Below are 26392 nucleotides of genomic sequence, written 5' to 3' on the forward strand. Positions count from 1 at the left end.
TAAAATTTGTCGCCGCCATCTTGATTTCAATTTTTCTCACTTGAAAGACGATCTATGCATTTATAATTTATGGCGCCGACAGTTAATCGGCGAAGGGGGAGTCGGTTGAGATGTGTTTGTCGTTAAATATGTGTGTGATTACCTCCGGTCAGAAGAAGTCGGAAAAAATAAAGAAAAGGAAGATTACGTTGTAACGTTGTGTCCGATAGCTGATAGAAATCCATCAAAGAAGAAGCAAAAGTACACTTGATACTGCGTAACAGACGAATCTGTATTCTCGATCGCTCTTGTATCACAAGTCTGATATTAGTGATATGATGATGCCTGGAAAAACTCCAGTACAAGGTAAGGACTTATTAATTTAATCTCTCCTTATCGTCAAGTAAAACTAGTATTCGATATCATATATGTCGTACTTGATATGAATATGCGAAATAATCGTTTCATCGTAAAGATGTGTTAATGCCCAGTCTACAATGAGAAGTTAGTCGCAAGTCGCAAGTAAGTAAATTGACCAATCACAATTGATTATTTTTGAAATAATCGACTGTAATAATTGATCAGTTTACTTACGACGTACGACTCATTATAGACTGTAAATATCTTTGTACATTCATTCAATTTTTAATATAATTAATATTTAATAATTTTTATCGGTTTTTTTCTTTACAGAGAATCCTTTAGGCCTGTCTTGGCACGACAGTGCTTGGATCCCCGTCCTTAACCCAAGCAACATCATGGACTACTTTTCCGAAAGGAGTAATCCGTTTTATGACAGAACCTGCAATAATGAGATAGTCAAGATGCAGCGTTTGAGTCCTGATCAACTGACGTGAGTCTCAATCGATCTTCTCCATTGAATATGAATGTATATTATGAACATATTCATTAACTCTATTGTTGTTATATTTTTATAGCAATATGACTGGCTTGGAATATATTCTTCTGCATGTGCAAGAGCCAATTCTGTATGTGATTAGGAAACAACACAGACATTCGCCAACTGTAGCTTCACCGGTTGCTGATTATTATATTATTGCCGGTGTTGTCTATCAGGCTCCAGACTTAGGATCCGTTGTGAGTTCCAGACTGGTGAGTGACAAAATATATTAATGTATATTATTTTAAATTTTATGTAATATTGGATACAGATTTAAAGAATACTTTGCATATATATATTTTCAATTTAATTAATTTTCGTGTAATGTGGTACTTGTAAATTATCATGTAATAAGAAATATGTCGATTGTGCAGTTGTCCACTGTTCATCATCTACAATCTGCCTTTGAAGAAGCTAGCTCCTGCTCGCGATATCATCCTAGTAAAGGCTACTTTTGGGATTTTAAGAACGGCAAAGCTTTGGCCGCAAAGAAAGAAACACCAGTACGAGAAGAGCCTAGCTCGTTGTTTCAACGGCAGAGAGTGGACATGTTACTTACGGAGCTCACTCGTAAATTTCCCTTACCAGTGCCAAAACCAGTGCACCAAGCGACAGAAGTTTGTATGTAACATATTTTGTATTCATTTACCTTTCATTTTTGTCTTATCTTTTATTCAATTATTTATTAACTTTATTGATTTTGATTGTTTCAGCTACAGAGATTAAGCAGGAAGTGAAAACCGAAAAGAAAGATATGAAACCACCACCGGAAAAGAAACCTAGAGTTTCTTAATTAATAATAAAGGTAGATTTAAATTAAATTTATATAAAAAATTGCCGATTTTTGTAAGATATTAAATAATATAAAAGAAGTGTGGTATTTATATATGTACACATACACAGAACACACAAACACACAATACAACACACACATACACAACACACACACACACACACACACACACACATATATATATACACAAACATGAAAGTTTTATTATATATATATTTTTTTAAGGTGCAATAACATATTTTTAGAACGTACGATTTTATATTTGCCATGCTTTAATTGAAAATAATTATGTTTAAAAGAGCACTCTGATGCAAATGCAAATGCAGTTTGATGCAAATGCAAATGCAGTTTGATGCAAATGCAAATGCAGTTTGATGCAAATGCATTCACATTATTTTTATCTTCTTTGATAGGGATATGGATAATTAAAATAATCGAAATTCTTCTCCCTTATCTTCTTTGATTCAGGATGCACATCTCTTTCGGTTTTTATTTGCTTTAAAATTTCTTTTGTTGTGAAAAATCAGGGCCACACATCCTCTCAATCCATCTTTATCGCATTGCCAGTCTTATCTCTTCGTATTCGACATTACTGTTTGTCGAAATTTTAGCAAAATCTAAGAATAACATTTTGTTATGTCTTAATTTTCGGAGAGAGAATATTCAACTTTATTTCGCAAACATTTTATTAAGTAAAAATAATTGATCGATGATGCCATTTGAAATTATTACGCATCGCATCGGCGTGTTTTACTTCCGATTGTTGCTAGATTTATGATCTTTCTTAAATTTAAATCTGGCAGAATGGAAATTATACTAAGTTATGTTGAATTTACGTACATATATACATGCATATATTTTTGTATCGCGCGAATACGCGCGTTTATTTCATTTTAGGTATGTATATAGAAGATAGCGTAAAAAAAAAAAATACAAATCAGAATAGATCGGGATGAAGATAATAAACTTTCGATTTGCGTTAAAGACGACAATCGCGTTTCTCAATTTTTATACGACGATTCGTTCGTTCCTTCAGCCGCGTCGGCGGCAAATTTTATCCGTGAGAAAAAAATGATCCCTCCAAATCGCGCTTCGCATATCGCGAGAAATCATAATTTATACGTCGTCGGAAATGATATGCGAGGCGCGTACATGCGCCGGTTGTCGGTATCTGGAGGAGGCAGACGACGAGCAGACGACGAACCTCGCGGTTTTCCTGGCCAACTGTCAACACGCGAAATGCAAGGTGGTTCGCCTGGTCCGTCAGCAAATAAGTAAACTGCAGAACATGCAGGTACGGGTTTCCGCGCATTTCCGTAATTGGACGCTATCGATCCCCTTTGCACGCCCTCGGCGGCGTTAAAATCATCCTTACACTGTTTAGAGAACCTCTCCCTCTCTGTTTTAAGATACAGCCCTGCAGGGCGGGATGTTTGCGAAAGCATGTTGATGTTGCTTTTGCATTCGATAATTCGAAGCGTCTCGTAATTTGCAGTGCAATATTTAGAAAAGAGGAAGCGTATCTGAAGAAATTATATATATATATTGCATTTTATATAGGAAAGTGATAGAAAGGTAGAGGAAAAATTTTCGATGTCTCTTACCCTTTTACAAGAGTGTAGAGATGCAATTCTTCAATAAAGACGGAAAAGGAAATGCTGAAAATTTTTTATCGTGATGCATGATATTTATATTATTTAAATATGCACTGTAAAAACTTATTTGAGGGGGCATTCCTTATATTAACTATAACAAAATATTTTTTTTTTTTCTTGTGAAATAGAGAAATTGACGGATGTTCGCTTTGTTCTCACTTCTTCATGCGTCGCCGTATTACTTTTTTTACACGTTTATTTTATTATATAATTCACTATAAAAAATTTTGCATTGTAAATAACTTGCAACTTGTTATTTGGTTAATCTCTCGTCTTGGTACCTGGAAAAATATTTATTTTAGAGAGATTAACGAACGAAACTCTGACTTTGACGATAAAAGTTTAGAAAATTTGTATAATTTCGCAGAACACACATGGATTCCTACACTGAGAGATTTTTCTCTTAGAATTTACCCTGAAAATCATGGTAATCGTGAGACACAATATGGAAAGAATTTTATAAGAATTTCTCTGATTAATATTTGTCACAATAAAAATAATAATATTTATTACAATAAAATATAAAATATGTTTGATTAATTTTACTATGCAGTTTAGTAAAATTTATCAAACATATTTTATATTTTATTGTGATAAATATTAATTAGAGAAATTCTCATAAAATTCTTTCCATACCATATTGTCCCACAATTACCATGATTTTCGGGGTAAATTCTAAGAGAAAATTCTCTCTGTGTACCTTTCGAATCCTATAATTCCTCTTATTTTTTATCGCGATTAACAATAAGTTTACAAAAAAAAACTCTATCGTATGCAGCGCGAACGCTACCTAACCACTAGCACTGTACATGAAGAAGCAAGGGAAGAGACGCGTAGGAAAATGCCTATTAAAAGCGAAGCATCTTACGAAGTATTACCTTATGAAGTCCGCGAAGTATACGGTGAAATTCGCAGTGAAGAGATAAACGAGGTAGAAGGCAAAGTACAGCAGACGCACGACAAAGAGTACGACGAAGTACATAAAACGGTTGCAAGTCCTACAAAGCGAACTGTCGAAATGATAAACGCGGAAGAGGTAGACAAAACTAGATCATTGTCATTTTTGACGATCGATTTCCCCCTATTAATCGGTTTCATCGATCAAATAATTTTTTTTTATTGTAATATATAATATATCATAATTAGAAAAAAATTATAATTATACAAAATTATATATATATAGTATATCATTTTATTCAAGTATATATAATTATATATAAGAAAATATATAATTATATATTATATATAATTATATATATAATTATATATACAGAGAGAATTTTCTCTTAGAATTTACCCTAAAAATTATGGTAATCGTGGAACAATATGGTATGGAAAGAATTTTATGACAATTTCTCTGATTAATATTTGTCACAATAAAAAATAATAATATCTATCACAATAAAATATAAAATATGTTTGATTAATTTTTACTAAACTGTAGTGAAATTAATCGAACATATTTTATATTTTATTGTGATAGATATTATTTTTTATTGTGACAAATATTAATCAGAGAAATTGTCATAAAATTTTTTCCATATATTGTCCCACGATTACCATGCTTTTCAGGATAAATTCTAAGAGAAAATTCTCTCTGTGTATAATTAAAAAATACTGTATTGTACTGGTAGTGTACATAGAGATGCAAGTTATCTCTTTCTTAAATAATTAACCGATTAGCTTATAACCGGATATTCTCTCTCTGAAAACCGCACGTCTCTCTAGGACGTAACGACCGCATCCTTGCATCGCGCGGCGTCTCCTCCCAGGAGAACGGCGGTGGACCGCAAGTGGATGCTGCGGATCCTAGATCGCGTTCGTCATCGAGCACATCTGATACTGGTGGCCGCTGCGGTGGGAGTGATAGTTTGGTCCGCTCTGGTGTACGGTGTCTTCCTGGGTGCGACCGCTTGCGGAAGTGGTCGCACCTGTCTCGCGTCGACTCTTAAATATAAACATGCTAAACGCTCCCTATTTTAAGTTCGCACCTCGCATCATTCGTTTTTTTCTCTAGAAGTGGCGGTAGAAGTTTCGATTTTATTTTTTATTTCATATTCGTATCGTACACTGAAAAAAGAAAAAAAAATTGTTAACTTGACTAAACCTTTCAACTAAATATTATTTTGTTAATTGAACATATAGAAATATTTAAATTAAATATTACATTAAATCTAACAAAACGTATATTTGACTTAAATACTAATATATGTTCAATTAACAAAATAGTAATTTAGTTGAAAGGTTTAGTCAAGTTAACAAATTTTTTTTTCAGTGTATTCATATAGGGTTGTGCATCCAGTAAATTGAGATTTTTAATGTCGCTTCTCTTAGAGACCGAGCAATATTTTAAATATATAAATATTTAGAAATATTTGATATAATATTTGATATCAGGCATACACAGATGTATGCTATGCTTTTTAAAATACTGAAAATATATTTTTCTGTCGATAAGATTTTCAATTATTTTTATTTTTTATTTTTGCTTTTTCTTTACAGAAAGAGAGATAAATTAGCTATACAAATATAAAAAGAATTTATATATTTGAGAATCTTTTTATATAAAAGTGATAATACACTACAGATGATAGATTGTTTAAAAGTAAATTTATTTTCGAAAGAAATCATTTATATATATATATATATATATATATATATATATATATATATATTTGATGTAATGTAGATCTGGTCTAAGAAAAGATCAATTAATCCAGTTTAAATTAGGGAGAAGCGAATTGAATCTAGACTGACTGTTATAACAAATTATATAAATTATTTTTGAAATGATACAGAAAATGTATTTGGAACATGTCACACACACACATACACACATTAATAATATACAACGCTATATATATATAATTTATCAAGATAGCAAATTTTAATGAGCTAAAATAAAAATCTCTAGAGAACAAGAATACACCATTTGTAGTATTTCTGATTTTGTTATATAAAAATATATAACGAGAATCGGAAAACACACAGCTGACAGGAGAGATGATATAATGGCGCTAGATGAAATGACGAGACGCTTCAAGACTTGACACAAAATATATTAAACTTGGAATAGTACACCATGTGTAGCGTTCGGTTAAATTATGCGACTAGGTCGTGTCACGACGACATTCGCGACTCCTCGTCCCGGTCTCGCGCTGGATCGACGGGGATCTAAACTCCCGAGGATCTCGGGGAGAGAGATCGTGGCGCGCCACGATATGCTACGATATGCTGATATGTATATGTTATCCGCTACGATATCGTCATCGTGATGATATGTCACATCGGTGCGCGAGTTAACAAGCGAGACGCGAGATTCGTTGACTTTGCGTTGATATCCGCGTGTGTCCAACCGACGCGCGCGATACAGTTTTCAGGCTTCCGAAATCGATCGTCCTGATGTGCTATGTAGCGTGTGCGTATGTGTATGTATATGTATGCATGTATGTATGCTGTGTGTGTATGTATATGTGTGTGTGTAGGTATTTCACTCCCGCGATCGAGTTTACACGCAGCTCTCTGGCCCAGGTATGGAATTGGCGATGATGAGCTCCTTCATCAGGTTGCGATCGGCCTTGAAGCTGATGGGCTCCCAGGGTTTCGCGGAGAACGGATTCAGCTGTCAAACGAAGGGAAAATATCGAGTGTCTTAATGCGATTGATATTACAAAGAAAAGACAGATTAAAAGTTTAGAGTTTAAGATAATGATGGTTATTATTTTTTTGGGGGGGGTCTTTCTGCAACTGTTTCTCAAAGGATCGATATTATTCATAACAGGTTGCGTTACAGTTGAATCGAGATTGGTTAGAGATAGTCGGTTTAATCTGGTTTAAATTATAAGCGATCGATAGAAATTCAATCTACGATAGATTAAATTTCTAATCTTCCAAATCGAAGGTCGGAATCTCTCAAATTATTGAAACTTCATCTCTTAAAGTGTCGAAGGAAGAATCGAAGGCACGTCTCACTTTAATTCCTCTACTGAGATAATTATAGAAAATATTATATAGAGGAATAATATTCGTTATTCGAAAGAATTGAGAGACTATATGTCGCACTTGTTGCGATATATTTTCGAGATTGTCTTGAGAACAAGAATTGAGGTGAATCTTTCCTTTCTAAATTACAAAGTGGCAGAATGTATTTGATATCGATATATGAGATTGATTCAAGAATCAATTTGACAGATTGCAATAGGGTGCTATTCGTATTGCTACACTTTGATCGTTCTCTTGATTTTTAAAAGAATGTTGTATAATTTCTAAAGTTTACTTACGCTACATCTGTTTGTCTGCAACCCCTGCTTGTGAATATCGTAGGGGGCGAATAATGTATCCGGTCTCACTGGCAAAAACAGTTGTGGCTCTCGTTTAATCTTGTCTTGGTCTGAAATAATCGGTATTGACTCATTGTAATCCATTTTACTTTAACCGGTTTCAAATGATTTAAATAAAACACTGAGAACGGAAACTAAGTAAACGAATTCAAAAAACTCCAATTTATCGATGATCGTGAGTTTCCAAAATTGCATTCTTATTTTAAGCAAATGTCATGCTCATCCTGCTCATTTGATAGTATATAGCTTAAATAAGAACAAGTTGTTTGACAAAAATATCCATCGCAAAGTGTCATTGTGATTGAAAATAACATTCAATGTGATGAGCTTGATTGGACAAGATGAAATAGAAATTGTATTATCCGACTGATTTTTGAGATTCTATATTTCTAAAATAGTTCTCTTTCTCTCGTTGCGATGGATATTTTTGAATTCGATGGGATCATGTGAGACCGGGAATAAAAATGCCAGTTTACCTTGCGGCGACTGTATGATATCCGGCTGATTATTGAGCGCGTAATCGGTGACCTGTTTCAGCGTGTACTCGACGAAGTACGTGTGGTCGCCGTGGGTCACGTCCAGCATCGAATTGTTCCTCGAATCCGGCGGCGTGATTATCGGCTGTTTCATGTAGGGTTCAATGTGTACGGGTGACGTGGTGCCACGACGTCGGTACATCATCAGCATCACCGAGATCACCGTCACGCCGAAGGCCAACAGGCAGCCGATCAGCAAGAGAATCAACGGCAGCATGCTAACTCCGGTATCTGTAAGTAAATGCATTTTTTCTGTTGCGCGACAGATTTGGCTATCCTGTCGAAGAACGTCCACTTTCTTTCGATGTATATTTTTTGATACATTAAACTTGTTGTTAAAAAGATTATCATTAAAATCAAGTATACTAATTATGTGTAACCGATAGCGAAATCGTGTTACATCTGTTACAATCGCAAGCTATGATATGAACATCATTCTTCTTTCACTGAATTAGGAGAGAGAGAAATAAGAAGTATCTGATATACTTTTAAATAATGAATGGCGAATATATAATTTTTTTTATAAAATATAAAGCAGAACTCTTGATAAAGGTTTTCATTCACAAAATTATTATTCAGTTTTACTATTAAATTAAAAGCTCTATTTTTTTCAATAATTTTATCGAAAATTTAAATGCAACTATTCGTCAATTTCGAAAATTGTAAATTAAATTATAGAGGATAAATTTCTATCGATTCTTTTTTAAGGCAATTTTTTAAATAGATTATCAATTTTTTATTCAATGCTTGATTTAATCTTCTTTTACGAAAGAATACGTTTTAAATTTCTCCCATTGAATCAATTATTTTTCTAAAAAAAGAACTCCAAAATGATTATTTCGAAAATTCGAAAAGCTTTGATATTAATGCCTTGTAAAAACGTATAAAGACGTTCTATTAACGTGTCATTTCTGTATATCAATACCGCTGTTATAAAAGGGGATCAGGTTTTAAAACGTAAAACACGAATCTATTTACATATTGAGTTCAAAAGAAGAAAAAAAGAAACTGGATTGAGAGTTTATAGATTGAGAATTTAACTTTGGGACACAAACACACAAACACACCCGTCTTGAGGTTCAATTACCCGTATGCTTCTCCGAGTCTCGCAACATTATGTCCTCCAGCAGCGACACTTCGCTGCGACCCTTAGCGTTCACGGCGTACGTCACCAGGTAGAAGTGCGTGGCTGGCAAAAGATCTGCCACGGCGATCCGGAAGATCGGCAGATCGGCTGATACGCTAGATGCGTTCACCCGAAGAGTGCCGGTCAGCACCTCGTAAGCCTCGAGGCGAAACTCCTGGTGAAGTCCGCCGTCGTATCCCGGCACGCACTCGACCTCCAGAATCTCCGAACTCTGATTTAACGACGCCTTGATGGTGCAATTGTTCAGGGGATTCGGTTTCACTGCACAGACGCGTTTTCGTCACGAGAGAGGTCGAGTTGGCTTCTCTTACTTGACATTTTTCACTTAAGATTTTAATTTTATTATGGAAAGTTTTTTTTATTAGAAGATACACTGAAAAAAAATTTGTTAACTTGACTAAATCGTTCAACTAAATATTATTTTGTTAATTGAACATATAGAAATGTTTAAATTAAATATAACATATTAAATCTAACAAAACGTATATTTGACTTAAATATTAATATATGTTCAATTAACAAAATAGTTATTTAATTGAAAGGTTTAGTCAAGTTAACAAATTTTTTTTCCAGTGTATATATATTCGCGAAATATACGCGTATGTTATTTTTTAAAGGATTCTCGATATATTCTCGCTGTTGAGAAGCGCAAGAGAAAATCAAGATTATACGTACAAAATATTAGATAAAAATATAAAGTATAGATATTTCCTTTTTTCTTCGGCATTCAACGCGAATCAGATATAAAGTAGAAAGAATCTAAATAAACGGGATAAGTAAAAAATAATACACTCTGCAGAAAACTAATATTAAGACAAATAGTTTCGAGTTTACGAAACACTGTGTATGATAAGCCAACTGCAAGCGAATCGGATGAAAAAAAAGAGCGTAAATATCCGCGTCGACAGAGTTCCAAATACGAACATCGAAATATTATATGCTTACGTCAAGCACGATGCAACGAAAATACATAATATTTAAATATTTCCGAGACAAAATATATTTCTCTCTCTAAAAGCAGGAACGAGGTGAGTTTTTATATTACGAGTTCGACAAAAAAAAAAAAAAAAAGATTAAAGATTATGATTATCCGATCAAATAAATCCTGACCAAAAATTCCATCTTGCTCCACTCTGAAAGAATTTATGGTAATCGTGGGACAATACATTACTATTACAATAAAATATAAAACATGTTTGATTAATTTTACTAAACTGCATAGTAAAATTAATCAAACATATTTTATATTTTATTGTAATAGATATTATTATTTTTATTGTGATAAATATTTCAAAGAAATTCTTATAAAATATTTTCAATATCATATTGTCCCACGATTACCAGGATTCTCAGGGTAAAGCTCTAAGAGAAAATTCTCTCTGTGCATGACGCGATAAATGTACCTGCCGGAATGACTTGATAGATGCAAGGCGTCTCCTGCTTCCCTATCGCGTTCCTACCCCTGCAGGTCAGGGCACCGTAATCCCTTTCGGATTGGGGGGTGTAGATGAGCTCGCTCATAGTGCCGTTGTTACCGTCTAATCTGGCCTGGCCGGTGACCTCGAAGTTCTCGCCGCTGTTGTTGAACTCCCAGAAAAAGTCCACCTCGCTCGGGTCGGCGTCGACCTCGCAGCGCACCTTGACGGATTCCTCCAGAGAGGCCCCGATGATCGTTACCTCCTTCAACGTGCAAACCGGCGCGACTGGTCGCGCGTAACGAGAAGGGAGGGAAAAAAGAAAGGAAATAAAGACGCACATTCTCATACAATGCGAAAAAAAGTAAGTGAAACTGTCAAAAGAAGGAGAAATAATTTCATCTCCGCTATCGATCTTTGCACAAGTTTGACGACTAGTGGGATTATACCGAGTTTAAGCGCCGTTTTATTCGCCCTTAATCGGTAGAATTATGTTGTTCGCCGTTGGCAACAGGGCTTGGATAGAGGAGGGTTGAAAATAAATTGGCTTCTAAAATGTAATCCTTCATATCTGACGTCCGCGATATTCCGCTACCGAACACAATTACGCGCAGTTGGCATATTGTGTAACGCGTATTTTGGAGTTTATACCCGGTCGAAACAGGAGGAACAACGTTAAATGTTAACTTTTAGCAATGTGAAAAGGTCAAAGGTTCATTTTACCGCAATAATATATACTTTTGGCAATCGGGCATGTTAATAATTCACTTTTATATAGATTTCGCTGTTAATTTATGATATAAATAGACGCGTATTAAATATTTATGTATGTACTTACGCATAAATATTTATATACGATAAATAATGCGTATTTGGATATTTAAATCTATTTATGCAAAATATATATATACCCTATAAATATCTCTCTATATTCAAATAGCGAAACTTTAATTTATTGAAATCCCATCAATTACCTCGACGTTCGATCGACCGAAGTTATACGTTCGCTTTTTCGGGGGGGGACGGGGGATCAGTGTTACTGAGAGATGAAACTTATCTACTTACACTGTACTCTTAGATTCACAATCGGACTTGTCGTTTCTCCCCGATCGTTGCTGGCTAGACACGTGTAATTTCCCGCGTTGTCGCGACCTATACCCTGCAGCACCAGGCTCTGGGTGCTCATGATGATACCAGCCGAATAGTTTTGCGTCAGCACGGCGCCCTGTCATTGATGGATTAACGCGTTTAACACGGAGGTTGAGATACGATAGCGTTTTATACCATATTTCTTCGGTAATAAGAAAAGAGAGGGTGGCAAATCGATATCGTGTAAAATTTTTCGTCCCGTAACAAACTGTTCTGGTCCAGAAGGGAGAAAAATTTCGTTCAATGGAGTTTTTTTTTCCCACAAATATTCGATATGTAACTTAAAATTTAGTATATACTTTTTTCAAATTTCTCTTACATTATTATTATTATATTTTTTTTTAAATTGAGAGTAAAATTTTTTTTTGGAAGTTAACTGATAACGTCTTAAAAGTTCTCTGTTATAAAGCATCATGATTCAGGTCGATCTTTATTGAAATAAAAAAGTTGCTATCGATTCTCTCTCGTATAATAAAAGATTGACATGTGTTTTCAGATCTCCCATTCTTTGTATTTAATCATCAGTACTTTTTTTTCAAACGTATTAAATACTCTTTTTGGAAAGAAAAATTAGAATTAATTATATTGAAATTTTTAAAAAAACCTCCAAGATTTCATAGAATATTCTAAAGTAGATTTATTATTATGATTGTGGACTTACGTTATGGCGCCAGGTGATTTTGTGATGCTCCGGATTAGCGCGTACTTTGCATTCGAAGTAGACGTCATCGCCCTCCTTTATGTTCTCCGCATTTAGGGTGCTACCCAGATGCAACTGTACTTTAGGTGGAACTAGAGAGAAGAGTTTTCGAAAGGTTTAATACTTTATGTAGTGTGTGTGATCGCGTACGCGTACGTCTAATGAAATATTTCGATAGGCCCCAAAAAAAGTGGTCGTAAAATATTAAAGCTGCCGGAACACATAAAGAAAGCAAGAGGATATCAATAACAAGACACGCGACTATTCGTGTAACAGATTTACGAATTACTGATCAGAGGGTAGAAATAGCAGAACCTGTTGAGTGTCATTCGTATTTGTATTTTGTACATCTTTCAATCGATTCTAAATTATTGGCTATTAATCAAAATGAACGAGATATACATTACAGCTAAATGAAACTTTGATTTTTAATTGATCTATTACTTTGAGAGGACATTATATATATTTAGACATATATTTTAATATTCTTGTCCAATTGAGAAATATTATATTCCTTATAAAAATGCATTTTTCTCGTAACATTGCAAAAATTTATTACTAAATCTAATCATTAAGAAATGTTAACGTGATATTAAGGGCGATCAATTGTAAGGCAGATAACTGTGTCTGTATCGAGTTTTCAAAGAGTTCCTTACAGACGACATTCAGTTTGAAGAAGTCCTCCAAATACGCATCCGTCAGGGCCGCATTTTCGCCGCGGCACTTGAGGATCTTTCCGTGATCGTCGGGGACGGGTGAGAATATCAGGGTGCTCAAAACTACCGACGCGTTGCCGCTCTCCATCATCTGCCGGCATATTAATCGGATAATTGGGAGACGGGATAATTTCTCTCCCACCCCGGTGGATCGAGAAAAGAAAAAAAAAAAAAATTGCACACCGTCGCGTAAATCGTATTTCAAAGTATCGTTTTATATCGACCTTGCCATTCCGAAATGTCTCGTTCCCCTCGATCCAGGTGATGCGAGCGCGGGGATGCGAGCCTGTCGTTTCGCAGGTGATGGAGTAGTCCTTCTCCGTCTCCATGATCGTTAATTTCGACAGTATCTTCACAGTTAGCGGTTTTACTGGAAACGACCGGTGAATCATTCTTATTGCGTATTAGACTGCGAATGATACGAGTATTCTTCTTAAAAATTTGAAACTTAAAAGCGAATCCATTTTTCGGTATCTTTTTCGACATCTTATTTTTTTTTTTTTTTTAGATTTCTTATTAATCGCGCGCTTTTATGTAATTTTTAATAAAAATTAAGTTTAGTCACTTTTGACAAAAATATATATTTAAAGGGGTTGTAGAAGATTATTATTCAATTAGTTTTAGAAATTATTATATATCTAGAGATAGATATTTGATTATTTCTAGAGATTATTACTTTTAGAAATTTCATATTCACATCCGAGTGAATTAAAGAAGATCAAATATATTTTCACCGTTGCGTATAAGCTATTATATAATTATAACATGTTCGCTTCGCTCCTATTTTCAACAAACCTGTCAATAATTTATCGAGTCGATAACGTAAATGCGAAAGGATTACTTTTCGCGGTCGAAATTTAACTAATGTGAATTATTAACAGGCTGAATTCCACGGGGATTTTGATTAACTTTGCAAAAGCATAATTAGAGGTTGTATAACCAATATTACAAATAAATGCCATTTTTGTCAAATATACGCGTTACCTCATTTAATTGAGGTCTTCTCACTCGCGGTACATATACAACTTCCTAAATGCGCAGTCGATTGCGCGCTTTATATGCAATCAAAATGGATTATTATGTTAATCTTTGATGACCTTTGACTTTTCAATATTTTTTTATCGCTTAATAAGTCAAAAGTGTCAATTGCTTTCACACCAAACTACCGCAAGTATAAGAGAAAATCTAAATAAAAAAAGAGAAAAATATTTCTACACACAGAGAGAATTTTCTCTTAGAATTTACCCTGAAAATCATGGTAATCGTGAGACAATATGGTGTGGAAAGAATTTTATGAGAGTTTCTCTGCTTATTTATTACAATAAAAAATAATATCTATCACAATTATTAATTACTATATAGTTTAGTAAAATTAATCAAAGATTTTATATTTTATTGTGATAGATATAATTATTTTCATCGCGATAAATATTAATTAGAGAAATTCTCATAAAATTCTTTCCATACCATATTGTCCCACGATTACCATGATTTTCAGGGTAAATTCTAAGAGAAAATTCTCTTAGTGTACATTTTTAAATCGCTGCATCAATCGCTATATTCATACTACCGAAAGACTAAGCGAGATTAAAGTTACTTTCGCACTTCCGCGAAAATATTTTCTCTTCGCGCGGCCCCGGGGAAGAATATATAAATATATAAAGGCACTCCTCTCTCTCTCTCTCTCTCTCTCTTACGATAAACGTCGAGGATCACCGACTTCTCCAGCGGCGGTATTAGATGCGTGTTGCTCGCCCGGCATTTGTACGTCGTGTTGCGGTGCTCCCGTCGCAGCTGCGGCACCGTCAATTTGCTGACGACGATGTTCTGGTTCTCGAACTCCTCGAGTCTGCCGTTCACCTCCTTGCCGTCCACCAGCCAGCTCACCACAGGGGTGGGTTTCCCTTCGCGTCCGCGAAAGCACGGAAAGCAACGGAAATTATACGCGGCTAATTAACTCCCCTTCCTTCCCCCTCCACTCTTTTCGCGGTACCGTCGTCGATCAGACTCGCGTGACAGCAGACAAATCACCGGAGGGCCATAATTACCCTTAATACCGGGTGTCTCCGATCGGGCGCGCCCGCGTAATACCCGTAGTCTGGCCACTTAGTACCAGGCCAGGGCTCCTATTTAATTGCCAACGATAGCCCACCGGTGTATATACATATATATATCTCTTTCTCTTTCTCTCTCTCTCTTTTTATTTGTTCACGCGATCTCGGAAGAGGGAGGGGGAGGGATTTACACCGGAGGTTACGCGTGTAATGTGGGCCGAGTCGGGTAATTTGTCACACTCTCTCGCCGAGATTCGTATCTCTGACTAAACATATTAATGAGAAACCTGATTTCTCTCAAGGAGGGATATTAACGGATGAAATTTTACAAATGGAAATGCGAATCGCGCCCGGTGAATTCATTGCTGTTTTTAAAACGCGGAGAGAGATTTGTTTTATCTCTTGAAACACCCGTATTTCACCCTCTCCTGTCTCTGCCATTAATCGGTCTCGAAAAAGAATAGTTATGAGAAGGGGGAGATTATAAGGAAACAATTGTTTCATAACCGCGATACGGCTCGCGTGCGCGTAATTAATTGACTGTACGCTAATGCTAATTTGCCGTCTCTTGGTGCAGAACTATAAATTGAAATACACTCAAACGTACACGTGAAAACATAATTGCGAATGTAAATAACTCGTGAGCAGAGATACGAGATGTGATAAGCGCGCGAGAGGATATGCGCTTTTATCTGCTTAAATTTCTTAACAAATCAAAGTCGAAGATATGAATGTATGTATCGGAATATACACATGACGACTTACCTCCTCTCACTTCGCAAGACAAGCCAAACTCCATCCCGACCCGGAAGGGTCCGGCGACGTTCTCCACTTGCACCCCGGAACTGTCATAGATGAGCAGCTGATGCGGCGGCACTGCGAACACAATATCGCGTTCGTTTTCCATAATTGACGGATAATGGCTCGAATAAGCGGTCCCGGAGTCTTTTTAAGAACTCGCGAAAGTTAATTTGAAAGTTGCAAAAATGAAATTTCGATTAATTCGCCCCCAAAGTTACGAGGAAAGTGGGTTAGACCGCGCCGCGTTGCCCACCGGGCCCTTCAATTAGCGAAACCGCGGGAGACGAGGGAAGTGAGCGAGATTGTTCCGGCAAGTTTAACTTTGCATCTTGAGATGAAAAAGGACCGCCGCGTATCGGCCAACGCTAACTGCAGCTAATATTCCGCTCCCTCCCTCCTTTTTCTTGCCACGAGAGAGAGAGAGAGAGAGAGAGAGAAATCTTCAGACGATCCTGGAAGCGTTTTACGCGTTAAGGAGCGCAGTTAATCATACCGGGGCAATGTTACGGCGGTCGTTACGGTTAATGAGTTTTCTCTCACCGATCACCGTGAGATTCACTTGGAAGTTCTTGGTCGGCGAGTTCTTGAAGTCTACGCGGCATCTGTAGACGCCCTCGTCGTCCAACTGGACAGCCTCCAGGGAAAGGGCGGCGGGTTTCGTCACGGTGACGAAGTAGGCCCTGGGCCCTACGGCGGTGCTGTCCGACCAGTTCAGGGCCTTGTTAAAGGATCGGCCTCGCACGTCAAAACTGAGAATCGTTGTACAATTCGTACATTTCTCTCACATGCCATTTTTATCATCGTTTTTATATCATTGTGCTTGAATATATTTTAAGAAAGCTAATAATTATTTAATTGAGGAAGGAAGATTCTATATAAAGAGGAAATATGATATGATAGAAATATATAATAAATTTTCATATAACTTGTGTAATTATATATGTATATATATATATTTTTTTTTTAATCTTGCAAATATAATTCTGAATTTATATAAAGAGAAATATTAGCGGTTATCTTGATTCATACACATAGAATTTACCCTGAAAATCATGGTAATCATGGGACAATATGGTATGGAAAGAATTTTATAAGAATTTCTCTGATTAATATTTATCACAATAAAAATAATAATATAAAATATGTTTGATTAATTTTATTAAACTGCATAGAAAAATTAATCAAACATATTTTATATTTTATTGTGATAGATATTATTTTTTTGTGATAAATATATTAATCAGAGAAATTCTCATAAAATTCTTTCCATACCATATTGTCCCACGATTACCATGATTTTCAGGATAAATTCTAAGAGAAAATTCTCTCATTGTTAGTGTAGAAACAAGCTTTTTTCGCGTGGTTTTTCAACTCCTTTTTTTAATTATAATACACTGTAAAATACTTGCCTGTAAATGGGTTTCACCGCATAATCGCGGAACCAAAGTACCATGTAGACGCGATCTTCTCGCGTGGACGGCTCAATGTCGCAAGGCAAAGTGGCGGTACGACCAAGTACGGCGCTGACCTTAGACGTGGACACTGAGAAAGTGAAAGAAGAATGATTAATGTGGTGGTTGTCGGCAAATGATTCTTTGTGTCTTATTGATTTATGTCAAGATCAGGGTTGGGAAGTAACGCGTTACAAATTTTATTTGTAACGAAAAATGTAACAAAGTAACTTTGTTACATTTTTCGGTAACGAGTAACGAATTTAACCGTTACTTTTGTCGTTACTTTTTCCGGATTTACTCGGTATAATTTTCATACAAAGGAACATATTGATAAAAGTGGAAAGCGTCCTAGTTGACTACTATTATATTTATTGTATTATGTATGTTAATTCGGATATAGTATTAGGGTTATATAAAATGTCCAATTATGCAATGTAAACTTTTTAAAGCTTTCTTTGTCAATAAAAATCTTTATATATATTTATACATGTTTTATATATCACTTTAAAAGTCACAATTTGTCTTTTTATATCTGATTTTATTCCTTGATTTAATTGATTTCGAATGTATTTTCTTCAACATTTATTTCAATATGAATAAACGTGATTTTTGGGTGCTCTTTTGATATGAGAGAAAAGTGGCCATAATGTTGCAGCAGCCGCTCGAAATATTAATGCTCCATTCGGTGAGAATTTTGTCAACGAATGCCCCAATATAAAAAATTTAAATTTGAAGATAAAAGTCTCATAAATAACGATCGTGGACTTGAAATTATCTTTGATGACATTAAAGGTTGAAGCATTAAAGATTGAAGCGGATCAACGTCAAACTGTTAGAAATGCGTAGAACGGTTCTTACTTTGATTAATAAAATTAAGTTTGAAAAATATTATATATCTTTTTATGAAAAAATAAATTTTTTATTAAAAAATATAAAGAAACAATATTTTTCAGACTTAACTTTATTAATCAAAATAAGAACCGTTCTACTCGCATTTCTAACAGTTTGACGTTGATCCGCTTCAACCTTTAATGCCTCAACATTTAATGTCATCAACGATAGTCTCAGGTCTACGATCGTCATTTATGAGGCTTTTATCTTCAAATTTAAATTTTTTATACTGATGCGTTCGTTGACAGAGTTCTCGCCGAATTCAGCGTTAATATTTCGAGCGGCTACTGCAACATTATGGCTACTTTTCTACTCATACAAAAAAAGCACGCGAAAATTATGTTTATTCATACTAAAAAAATTGTTGAAAAAAATACATTCAAAACTAATTAAATCGAAAAATAAAATTAGATATAAAAAGGCAAATTTTGAATTTCAAAATGATATATAAAACATGTATAAATATATGTATAAAGATTTTTATTGACAAAAAAGTTTTAAAAAATTTATATTGCAAAATTGGACATTTTATATGGAACAATCTAACATACATCCGAATTGTAAAAAAAAAGTAACGGAAATTGTAACGACTCGTTACGTTTTAAGTAACGGTAATGGTAACGAGTTACTTTTAAAAATTAGTAACGAGTTACTTTTTAGAAAAAATAACGGTAAGGTAACGAGTTACTTTTATAAAGTAACTTTCCCAACCCTGGTTAAGATTCAACTGCGATAGAAAAAATTAGATTAGACCGAGATAACCGAGTCTATCTATCGAAAAGAGATTGCATTTTATTAGTGTGCGTTTATTTATTTATCAGACATATGCTCTTTTCACTTAGGTTCTTACAAAGTTGACTGAACTCTACATGACAGTCAATGCGACAAAATTAATCACATTTTTACGAAAGAATTTCATTCGTAATAGACGAATAATTAGCGACTAAAAATAATCAAGCGTCGCATAAATAATTTTTTTCTTTTTTTTAATTGTATTTGAATTAAATAATTGAAGTGGAGATTTAAAGAGCGTTATGAAGTCTCTCCTCGGTCTCTCTGATTTTTAACAATTTCTTTGGAATTTGCTGTAAACAACAATGCAACTTTTAATACTTTCATGGCTAAATCTCATTAACTTCACAACGCTTTGAATAATTTTACTTACAATACCTCCTCTGTTTTCTTAGAACGAAAAAGCTAACATTACAGGTCGCTTAATAATTGAGTTAATAATTTTCACAAATGCGCAAAGCTACTACATAAAATATAATGTAGTTTTAAACTTTAATGTAATTTTGAAGGCTATTTACATTTAATAACTTGTGACATTTTGTGAATTATCAATTATATTAGGTTAATTAGTTTAATGAGCTGTGTAACGCTAGAGCTTTTATGTTATGAGAGAACTTAGAAATTTATTAAATTAGTTATATTCAATTAGTGAAATACATGAAAAAAATAAATTATAAGTAAAATCATTCAGACGTACACATGCAAATCGAGTATACGAAAGCGAGAGATTGAGCGGTGAAATTGAAATTAAATTTGTTCCCTGGGACTATCTGTCACTGATTCTAATTACGTTGAAGTAACGTCATCGAGAGAGGGTTTTCTAAACGAATAATATCATTTCGCATTCATTTCGCGAAATAAAGTCGCATCAAGAAATGTGTGTAGATATTTTAAGGGCTGTTTTTATCTCTCTCTTTCTCTCTCTCTCTCTCTTCAATTTAACATTCCGTTTGAACGTGAGAAAGAGTCCTGTCTCTTCTATAAAAAGAAAGCCGCTTTACTTTCTTTTGCTTCGAATAAAGCGACGGGAAAGCAGCTTGAAAAATATCACTAATGAAGTTCGTTTTCGCGCATAATGGAGAATTTCCGCCCGGCGCAGCACGAAATATAATTACGCTGTGTAACATTTCTTTGAGCAGGTTTCACGCTCTAAGTGATTTCCGGTCCGATCGCGCAACAAGCTGCGTCTGATTTCCCGTTTTCCGATACGCCGCAATTTTCATCAATCGAACGACGTCTGTAACACGAATACGAACTCTTCCGGCAGGATATCGTTTTCACGTTTGTTTGTGACGCTCCGATGAAAAATGTACATGCTACGAGCCATTTATCTTTTTTAGCATCTTTCTCCCGTATCAGCGCGATTATTATCTGTTCCATCTATTTAAACGCGTGTCATTTTTTATATCGAAAGTATTTCAAAGATGAATAAATGGGAACTGACAACGCGCGAATGTACAAATGGAAATAACTTTGAATAAGTCTTCCGAACAAGGGTTTAATGTTGAGAGCGAAGAGACAAAAAATACTCCGGGGGAAAAAAATATATATATATAACTACTAGAAAATTTTTATATATAAATTGCTGTAAGGGACGGATTATATATTCAAGAGCTGTGAAAGCTTCGTACTTTTGATCAAGCCTACCGGTACCATTAACAGGAACTTATTTATTATTCTATAACGTTTTTAAGAGTGCATTCAACCTTGGCTGTTACGCATTTCGATCCAGTTTCATTTTAAAAAATACCGTAACTTTGTAAATATCGATTCTAACAGTTTTCAATTTCATGACTTTGTCAGTTTTCCACTTTTCAATATGCATTTATAAAATACATATTGGGTTCCATTTTGCGCACAAAAGCTATATATAGAGAGCTTCATTCTACGCCGAATATGTTGAATGTGCACAACAATCGAAGCGACAAAATTAAGACTAATATAACATTATTCAGTAAATTTTCTTTCTTCGTTAATATCGTATAATTTAAAACGGAAGCAAGAATAAGTTTTGGCTTATTCAATCACTTTCTTGCCCGATATTTTTGCAGAAAGATGAGCGTGATATTTTTTATTATTCAATTGCATTTATATTTCTTTTTTGTATATATAACTGATTCTTTATTATATTTTTATATTCTTTCATAAAAATATAATACCCAAGAATATAATATGTGTCCCAAAATCACCCGGATGAATTTTTAATCGCATAACTCGGCTAACTTGTGCTTTCTCACAACAAGGATATCGAAACATCGATAGTTTTCGAGTAATTAGCGATTGGAGAACTTCTCGCGAACTAAACTTTAGATATCTTCAATTTCAGAAATGAAATTCTATCAAGCTAAGAGTCCGTTAGGAGTTAACTGATAAACATTGTTCCGTTACTAAGTAAATAAGTATATTTATCATTTGACTTTATAAGCGGACTTTAACAGAATTTCAACTCTCGAGCCTCTCGAGTTACAGAAATACCTAACGCAACAACTGGCAATTGCGACTTTCGGTAGCGTTAAAAATGACGTTAAAAATCCAGGTTTGAACTCGCTCGAAAGGGTAAAAAAAAAAAAAAAAAATGAACAGAAAAATCGGGGAAAAAAAATTCAGTCACGAAATACCTCTAGTTCGGAGTCAACGCGATTCTGGGACACTGTTACATACACACTCGAGCGAGTTCAGGGAAGCGGGTTAATCCCGATCGTACGTGTTTCGGAGGATTCGCCTACCTAGGTCATCGTCCTTATCCCAGTTGCCGCTGGCATTCACGTAGACGACCACGGCGAATATGTAGCCGCTAATCACGAGTCTCACCGCAATCTCGGCCAGCGTCCCGAGTGCCATCCCACGTAAGGGATGCGACACCTTCGCCGGACACCTCGCTGCTGCACCGCTCAGATCCGTCGTCCTCCGCATGATACCACCCCGCGGGCACCTTGTCCCCTTATTGTCATTCCACTCCGCGAAGAGAAGAGCCCCCGTCCCGGATCTTGCGTGCGGGACGAACACGCGCTCACCTAATCGAGCGCGAATCCTTCAGGTTCCTCGATCGCCCGTCGTCGAAGCACATCGAAATACCCGGACGACGAATCTCCACTTCCTTTTCACCGCGTTCTTAATTTGTATATCGCACCCCGTATCACTATCAAGTCAGTGCAAAAGGTTTGCCACGATTCTTCCCTCACTTTACGTTATTTCTTAGATCGTTGTATTAATTTATATACCTGTTTTAATTTATATATATAAAATAATGCATTAATAAAAATAAGAGATTAAAAATATTGTTAAACGATAAAATCTTTTTCACTTTTGGCTAATAATTAAGATTTGAGTTTGCGAATTACTTTAAAAGTGATTAAAATAATTTAAAAAATAAAGAAGTAAATATAATTAAGTATTATTTTCTACTTAAAATTATTATAGTATTCTTTTCTAATTAGAAAATATGCTACAATAATGTTTTAATTAGAAAAATGCTAATAATCGCGATGCTAACTAAAATTGATAAAAGATGAGAATGAACAACATATATTTTTACAGATAAAAAAAATTTATACGGGCACGAACCTTCTGCATAAACTTGACGATGTTAACGTTGCCTCGCCTATTGCTGTCGCAATATCTGTCCCGTCCCGATCGATCCGTTGCTAAAATATATCGCCGTTTTCGATTATGTCACGGTATCAAGTTCAACAACGGCTCATGTTTTCACGTGATTGCCTTCGATTATCCTCTCTTAGCGTTATTGTCCTCAGTCACGTTGTTACATCCAATTGCGCTCTCTTTTCCTTCCTCTCTCGTTGCGTGCTTGCTTATCATTTTACGTTATAATATTCTCTCACCATTATTTTTCACCAATTCGTCCTTCGTAAACCATAGCTTTTATATCGTGCTCGACAATTCGTCGTTCCTTTTGCCGCAATTTTTCTCGCTGCCTTCGCTCTCTTCGCGTGATTTGTTATCGTTCGTGGTTATCGTTGTCGATTACATCCCCGGTATTCGTCCAGAAAGATGCATGGAGCTCGGGATTACTCACTGTTGCGTTTCAAATTGACGTGCGCCGCGGCTCAAATAAAGATGGACATCGCAAAAACACATCCACGACCTGCATCGAAATTTTCCGTCGATATTTCCCCTCGCGATGATACGTGATGGATTATTACAAATTTCTTGCACTATCTCGTTATTACATTGACGTGTTATTGTTATCATTATCGGTTCATCCGTGAACGCAGAGATACACGCTCGTTAAAGATACTCTCTTTCTTGATTGTGATGCACAATTTTATAGACGGACGTAGATTACATATACGTGTACATGTATGTGTGTCTGTCTGTGTGTGTGTGTGTGTTTGTACAGCAAAAGATCTCCTTAAGCAAATGAGTTCCTTTCAGTAGTGCAGCTTGGCTGCTGGGGCCGGTCGGTTCGTCTGATCAAGCGCCGACCTCTTCCACTGGCTGCACACGATTCTATAATTTCGATCCACTCTACTTATACCGTCTCCTTCCGAAATCATTCGCGTTATTGTCGCACACGTCTGTTTCCGCGGAAAGTTCGCCCCTGGTGATCAGCCTCGAGATGCGAAGAACGAGAAGATTTAGTCGAATTAAACCTTAAATCAAGGGACAATATTGACGTTAATCACATCGCCTGATTAATCGTTGCACACACTCGAGTGTTTCTTTCACACGTCTTTTTCGAAAACGTTCTCCACGATCCACAGGTATATCGATCCACTGATGTATCCCTTTTTTTATTGTATATATTCGCTATTTTTATTAATTTATGCTTTACTCTCGTGTCCACTCATACACATACACACATTTTGGTGAAGGAACGGTATTTCAACGCGTGCGGCAAACTATTTCAAACGTCGCTCGCTCGTTTGAATTAGTTACAAGTTACTCGGCTACAGTTATATTTAGTCGGTTCTATAAGCAGAGCCGAAACTTCTTAACACTTGCAAAACAATCCGCCGCTTCGAGCGCGGAGAGAAGACTAATTATATATATATCTCTCTCTTTCTCTCTTTCCCTTTCTCTCTCTCTCTCTGTTCCGTCGATTAATCAAAGGGGAATCTTATTGTCATTCCGTCCGGAGATCAGACAGCCACTTCCTCCACTTCCACCCCACAACGAGAGGGCGAAGGCAGGCAAAAGGACGGCCCGGCAGGGGATGCTTCGCGGTCTGATCGTCTCGCGAGCGTTCGAGAGGAGTGATTTCACCGCGACGGTATTCTCCAACGATTTTCCACCCCTAAAGGCCTCCCATCCCCTCTCTTTCTCTTTCACCCTCTCTCTGTCTCTCTCTCTTTCTCTCTCCCTTCCTCTTACCTCGAAGGTAGACGGCCTCCTTCCACCGTCAACCCCGCGGCGATGTCCTCCGGCTAGGATCCTCTTGAAGAGACGGGGGTGAGGGTGGGGGTGAAGAGGGGAAACGGGGGAGGGGCGGCGGGGAGAGCGACACGCTCTCTCCGAATAGTACGAGGATCTCGAGGAGTCGTTCGGCAGCCTTCCCTAATGTTTCTTAATTACCCGCGCTCATTAATCACCGGGTCTTTTGATGCTCGTTGAATTTCTTTCCTCGCCTATTCGTGTAATTCGCGTGCGAGAGGAAGCGCACCTCGAAGCACTCGAAAGCACACTAAAGCACACTCGCACACGCGAAGCTCGCACCTGAAATGGCGCAACGCGTTTTGACGAGAAAGAGAGAGAGAGAGACGCACCCGCCTTTCTCTGCGGGGGATTATCCCTGCGTCCCTCCGGGTCTACTACCCCCTTCGGGGGTATAGGGTAGGTTTTAGGGCCGCCGTTAGGCGATTCGACAATGGCGATGACAGATCGGTGTTTCGAGAGAGAAAGAAAGAGATCCGTGCACCTCGATACTCTCTTGCTGGTTGTTATCCTGCTGCTGGTCCTCCTCAATTTCCGCCGTGATCAATCATCCCTCGTATCATTTCGAGAACTCTCGCGGAAAAGACACTGTCGGGGATATATAAAATGTATAAGGTGCGCGTATATATATATATAGTATATATATTTATGTATATATATATGTATATGAAAAAACGACGATATAAAACACACGTAAAAACGGCAAAACACTCGAAAGCGACGGACGAGTTTGTGGAAAAATTTACCCTTATATAAATCTGACTCTATTTCCCAACAGCGGCAAACATGCGTTTCGCTTTTCAATGGCGCGAATTGTTTTACTTTTTGACAGAGAGCAAAAATTTCCGCGCGATAAATAGCGAGCAGTTGCACAGCGGTTCGTTGTTCTCTCGCTTCCGCGTTTGATCTTTACCCTCTCTCACGTTTGATTTTCTCTCTCTCACACTCTCCAAAAAAATTTGATTTAAAAGATATTTAGAATCGATTGGTTCAGTTTTTCAACCTTTTTAGCGGTGTTAATCGCTTTGCTTAACAAGCGTAATTGATGGCTCGACGATTTTTTTTTTTTTCGCAGGAAACGGCCGATTATTCGCGCATATTTCCCTCCCCAAAAAAATTTTTTTTTAAATCTCTCCTCTAAATTGCTCTCCAATTTATATATTAGTTAGCTGAAGCACCGATTTCTATTATCACGCGCACCCGTTGCCAGCCAGCAGATCGTTGAACGTCGAGTTTCAACATTCCACCACGTCGATGATTCGATCGTTTCTCACAATCATCTTCCGGAAGGAAAATTTCGCACTCTCATTCACAGCAGGAGGGAAAGGGAAGAATCCCGCCCGTCCGATCTTCGTAGTAACGAGGTCGCGAGCCGGCATCGACGGCTATCTATCTCCCGCGATTCCTCTCGTCTTTTCGACCGGCGCTAGAAGCCTCTCCGTTTTTCGAGCCCCTCGCGACTCTCCGCACCGTATGACAAAATTCCCGACGTTCTCGTGACGCGTGCTGTCGCGTGCGACGCGCTGCACGCTTCCTCGTCGCGCGGACACGCCGCTATAATCGGCGCCGTGCGGGTGAAAGAGGACGACGACGACGACGACGACGACGACGGGAGACGCGGGGCCGCCGATCGATTCGCGCGAGTCAGTCCGATCCCCGACCGCGTCGCGTTTCGACG

At 36.7% G+C, this 26392-nt stretch overlaps 3 protein-coding genes across 6 annotated transcripts; 2 read left to right on the forward strand and 1 right to left on the reverse strand.

Annotated features, from left to right (window-relative positions):
- Positions 1 to 86: 86 nt before the first annotated feature.
- Med6 (mediator complex subunit 6) lies at positions 87 to 8341 on the forward strand. 2 transcript variants are annotated; one of them, XM_083032862.1, is made up of 6 exons: positions 87 to 345; positions 673 to 832; positions 918 to 1092; positions 1255 to 1501; positions 1594 to 1685; positions 8206 to 8341. In XM_083032862.1, the coding sequence occupies exons 1-5, from the start codon at positions 315 to 317 to the stop codon at positions 1671 to 1673; spliced, it is 693 nt and encodes a 230-aa protein (XP_082888988.1). In that variant the 5' UTR covers positions 87 to 314; the 3' UTR covers positions 1674 to 1685; positions 8206 to 8341. The 2 variants fall into 2 exon arrangements, with proteins under 2 accessions (XP_082888988.1, XP_082888987.1); XM_083032861.1 differs by lacking the exon at positions 8206 to 8341 and having other exon boundaries at positions 1594 to 1818.
- Positions 2084 to 5451, forward strand: LOC145933289 (uncharacterized). Its single transcript, XM_083032864.1, has 3 exons — positions 2084 to 2967; positions 4107 to 4364; positions 5057 to 5451. Exons 1-3 carry the CDS (start codon positions 2806 to 2808, stop codon positions 5309 to 5311), a joined length of 675 nt encoding a protein of 224 aa, XP_082888990.1. The 5' UTR covers positions 2084 to 2805; the 3' UTR covers positions 5312 to 5451.
- Positions 6367 to 26392, reverse strand: Side-iii (sidestep III). 3 transcript variants are annotated; one of them, XM_083032859.1, is made up of 16 exons: positions 25461 to 26392; positions 22888 to 25302; positions 22050 to 22544; positions 17596 to 17728; positions 16727 to 16935; positions 16151 to 16261; positions 15029 to 15235; positions 13556 to 13701; positions 13272 to 13422; positions 12577 to 12707; positions 11832 to 11991; positions 10755 to 11054; positions 9292 to 9612; positions 8145 to 8435; positions 7609 to 7718; positions 6367 to 6950 (listed from the first exon to the last, which is right to left on the reverse strand). In XM_083032859.1, the coding sequence occupies exons 3-16, from the start codon at positions 22234 to 22236 to the stop codon at positions 6837 to 6839; spliced, it is 2571 nt and encodes an 856-aa protein (XP_082888985.1). In that variant the 5' UTR covers positions 22237 to 22544; positions 22888 to 25302; positions 25461 to 26392; the 3' UTR covers positions 6367 to 6836. The 3 variants fall into 3 exon arrangements, with proteins under 3 accessions (XP_082888985.1, XP_082888986.1, XP_082888984.1); XM_083032860.1 differs by having other exon boundaries at positions 22050 to 22462; positions 22888 to 26392; XM_083032858.1 differs by having other exon boundaries at positions 22888 to 26392.

Source organism: Prenolepis imparis, unplaced genomic scaffold (genome assembly GCF_030444845.1).
Source record: "Prenolepis imparis isolate NDT839.2.m4 unplaced genomic scaffold, iyPreImpa1.0 SCAF_3, whole genome shotgun sequence".
Taxonomy (NCBI): domain Eukaryota; kingdom Metazoa; phylum Arthropoda; class Insecta; order Hymenoptera; family Formicidae; genus Prenolepis; species Prenolepis imparis.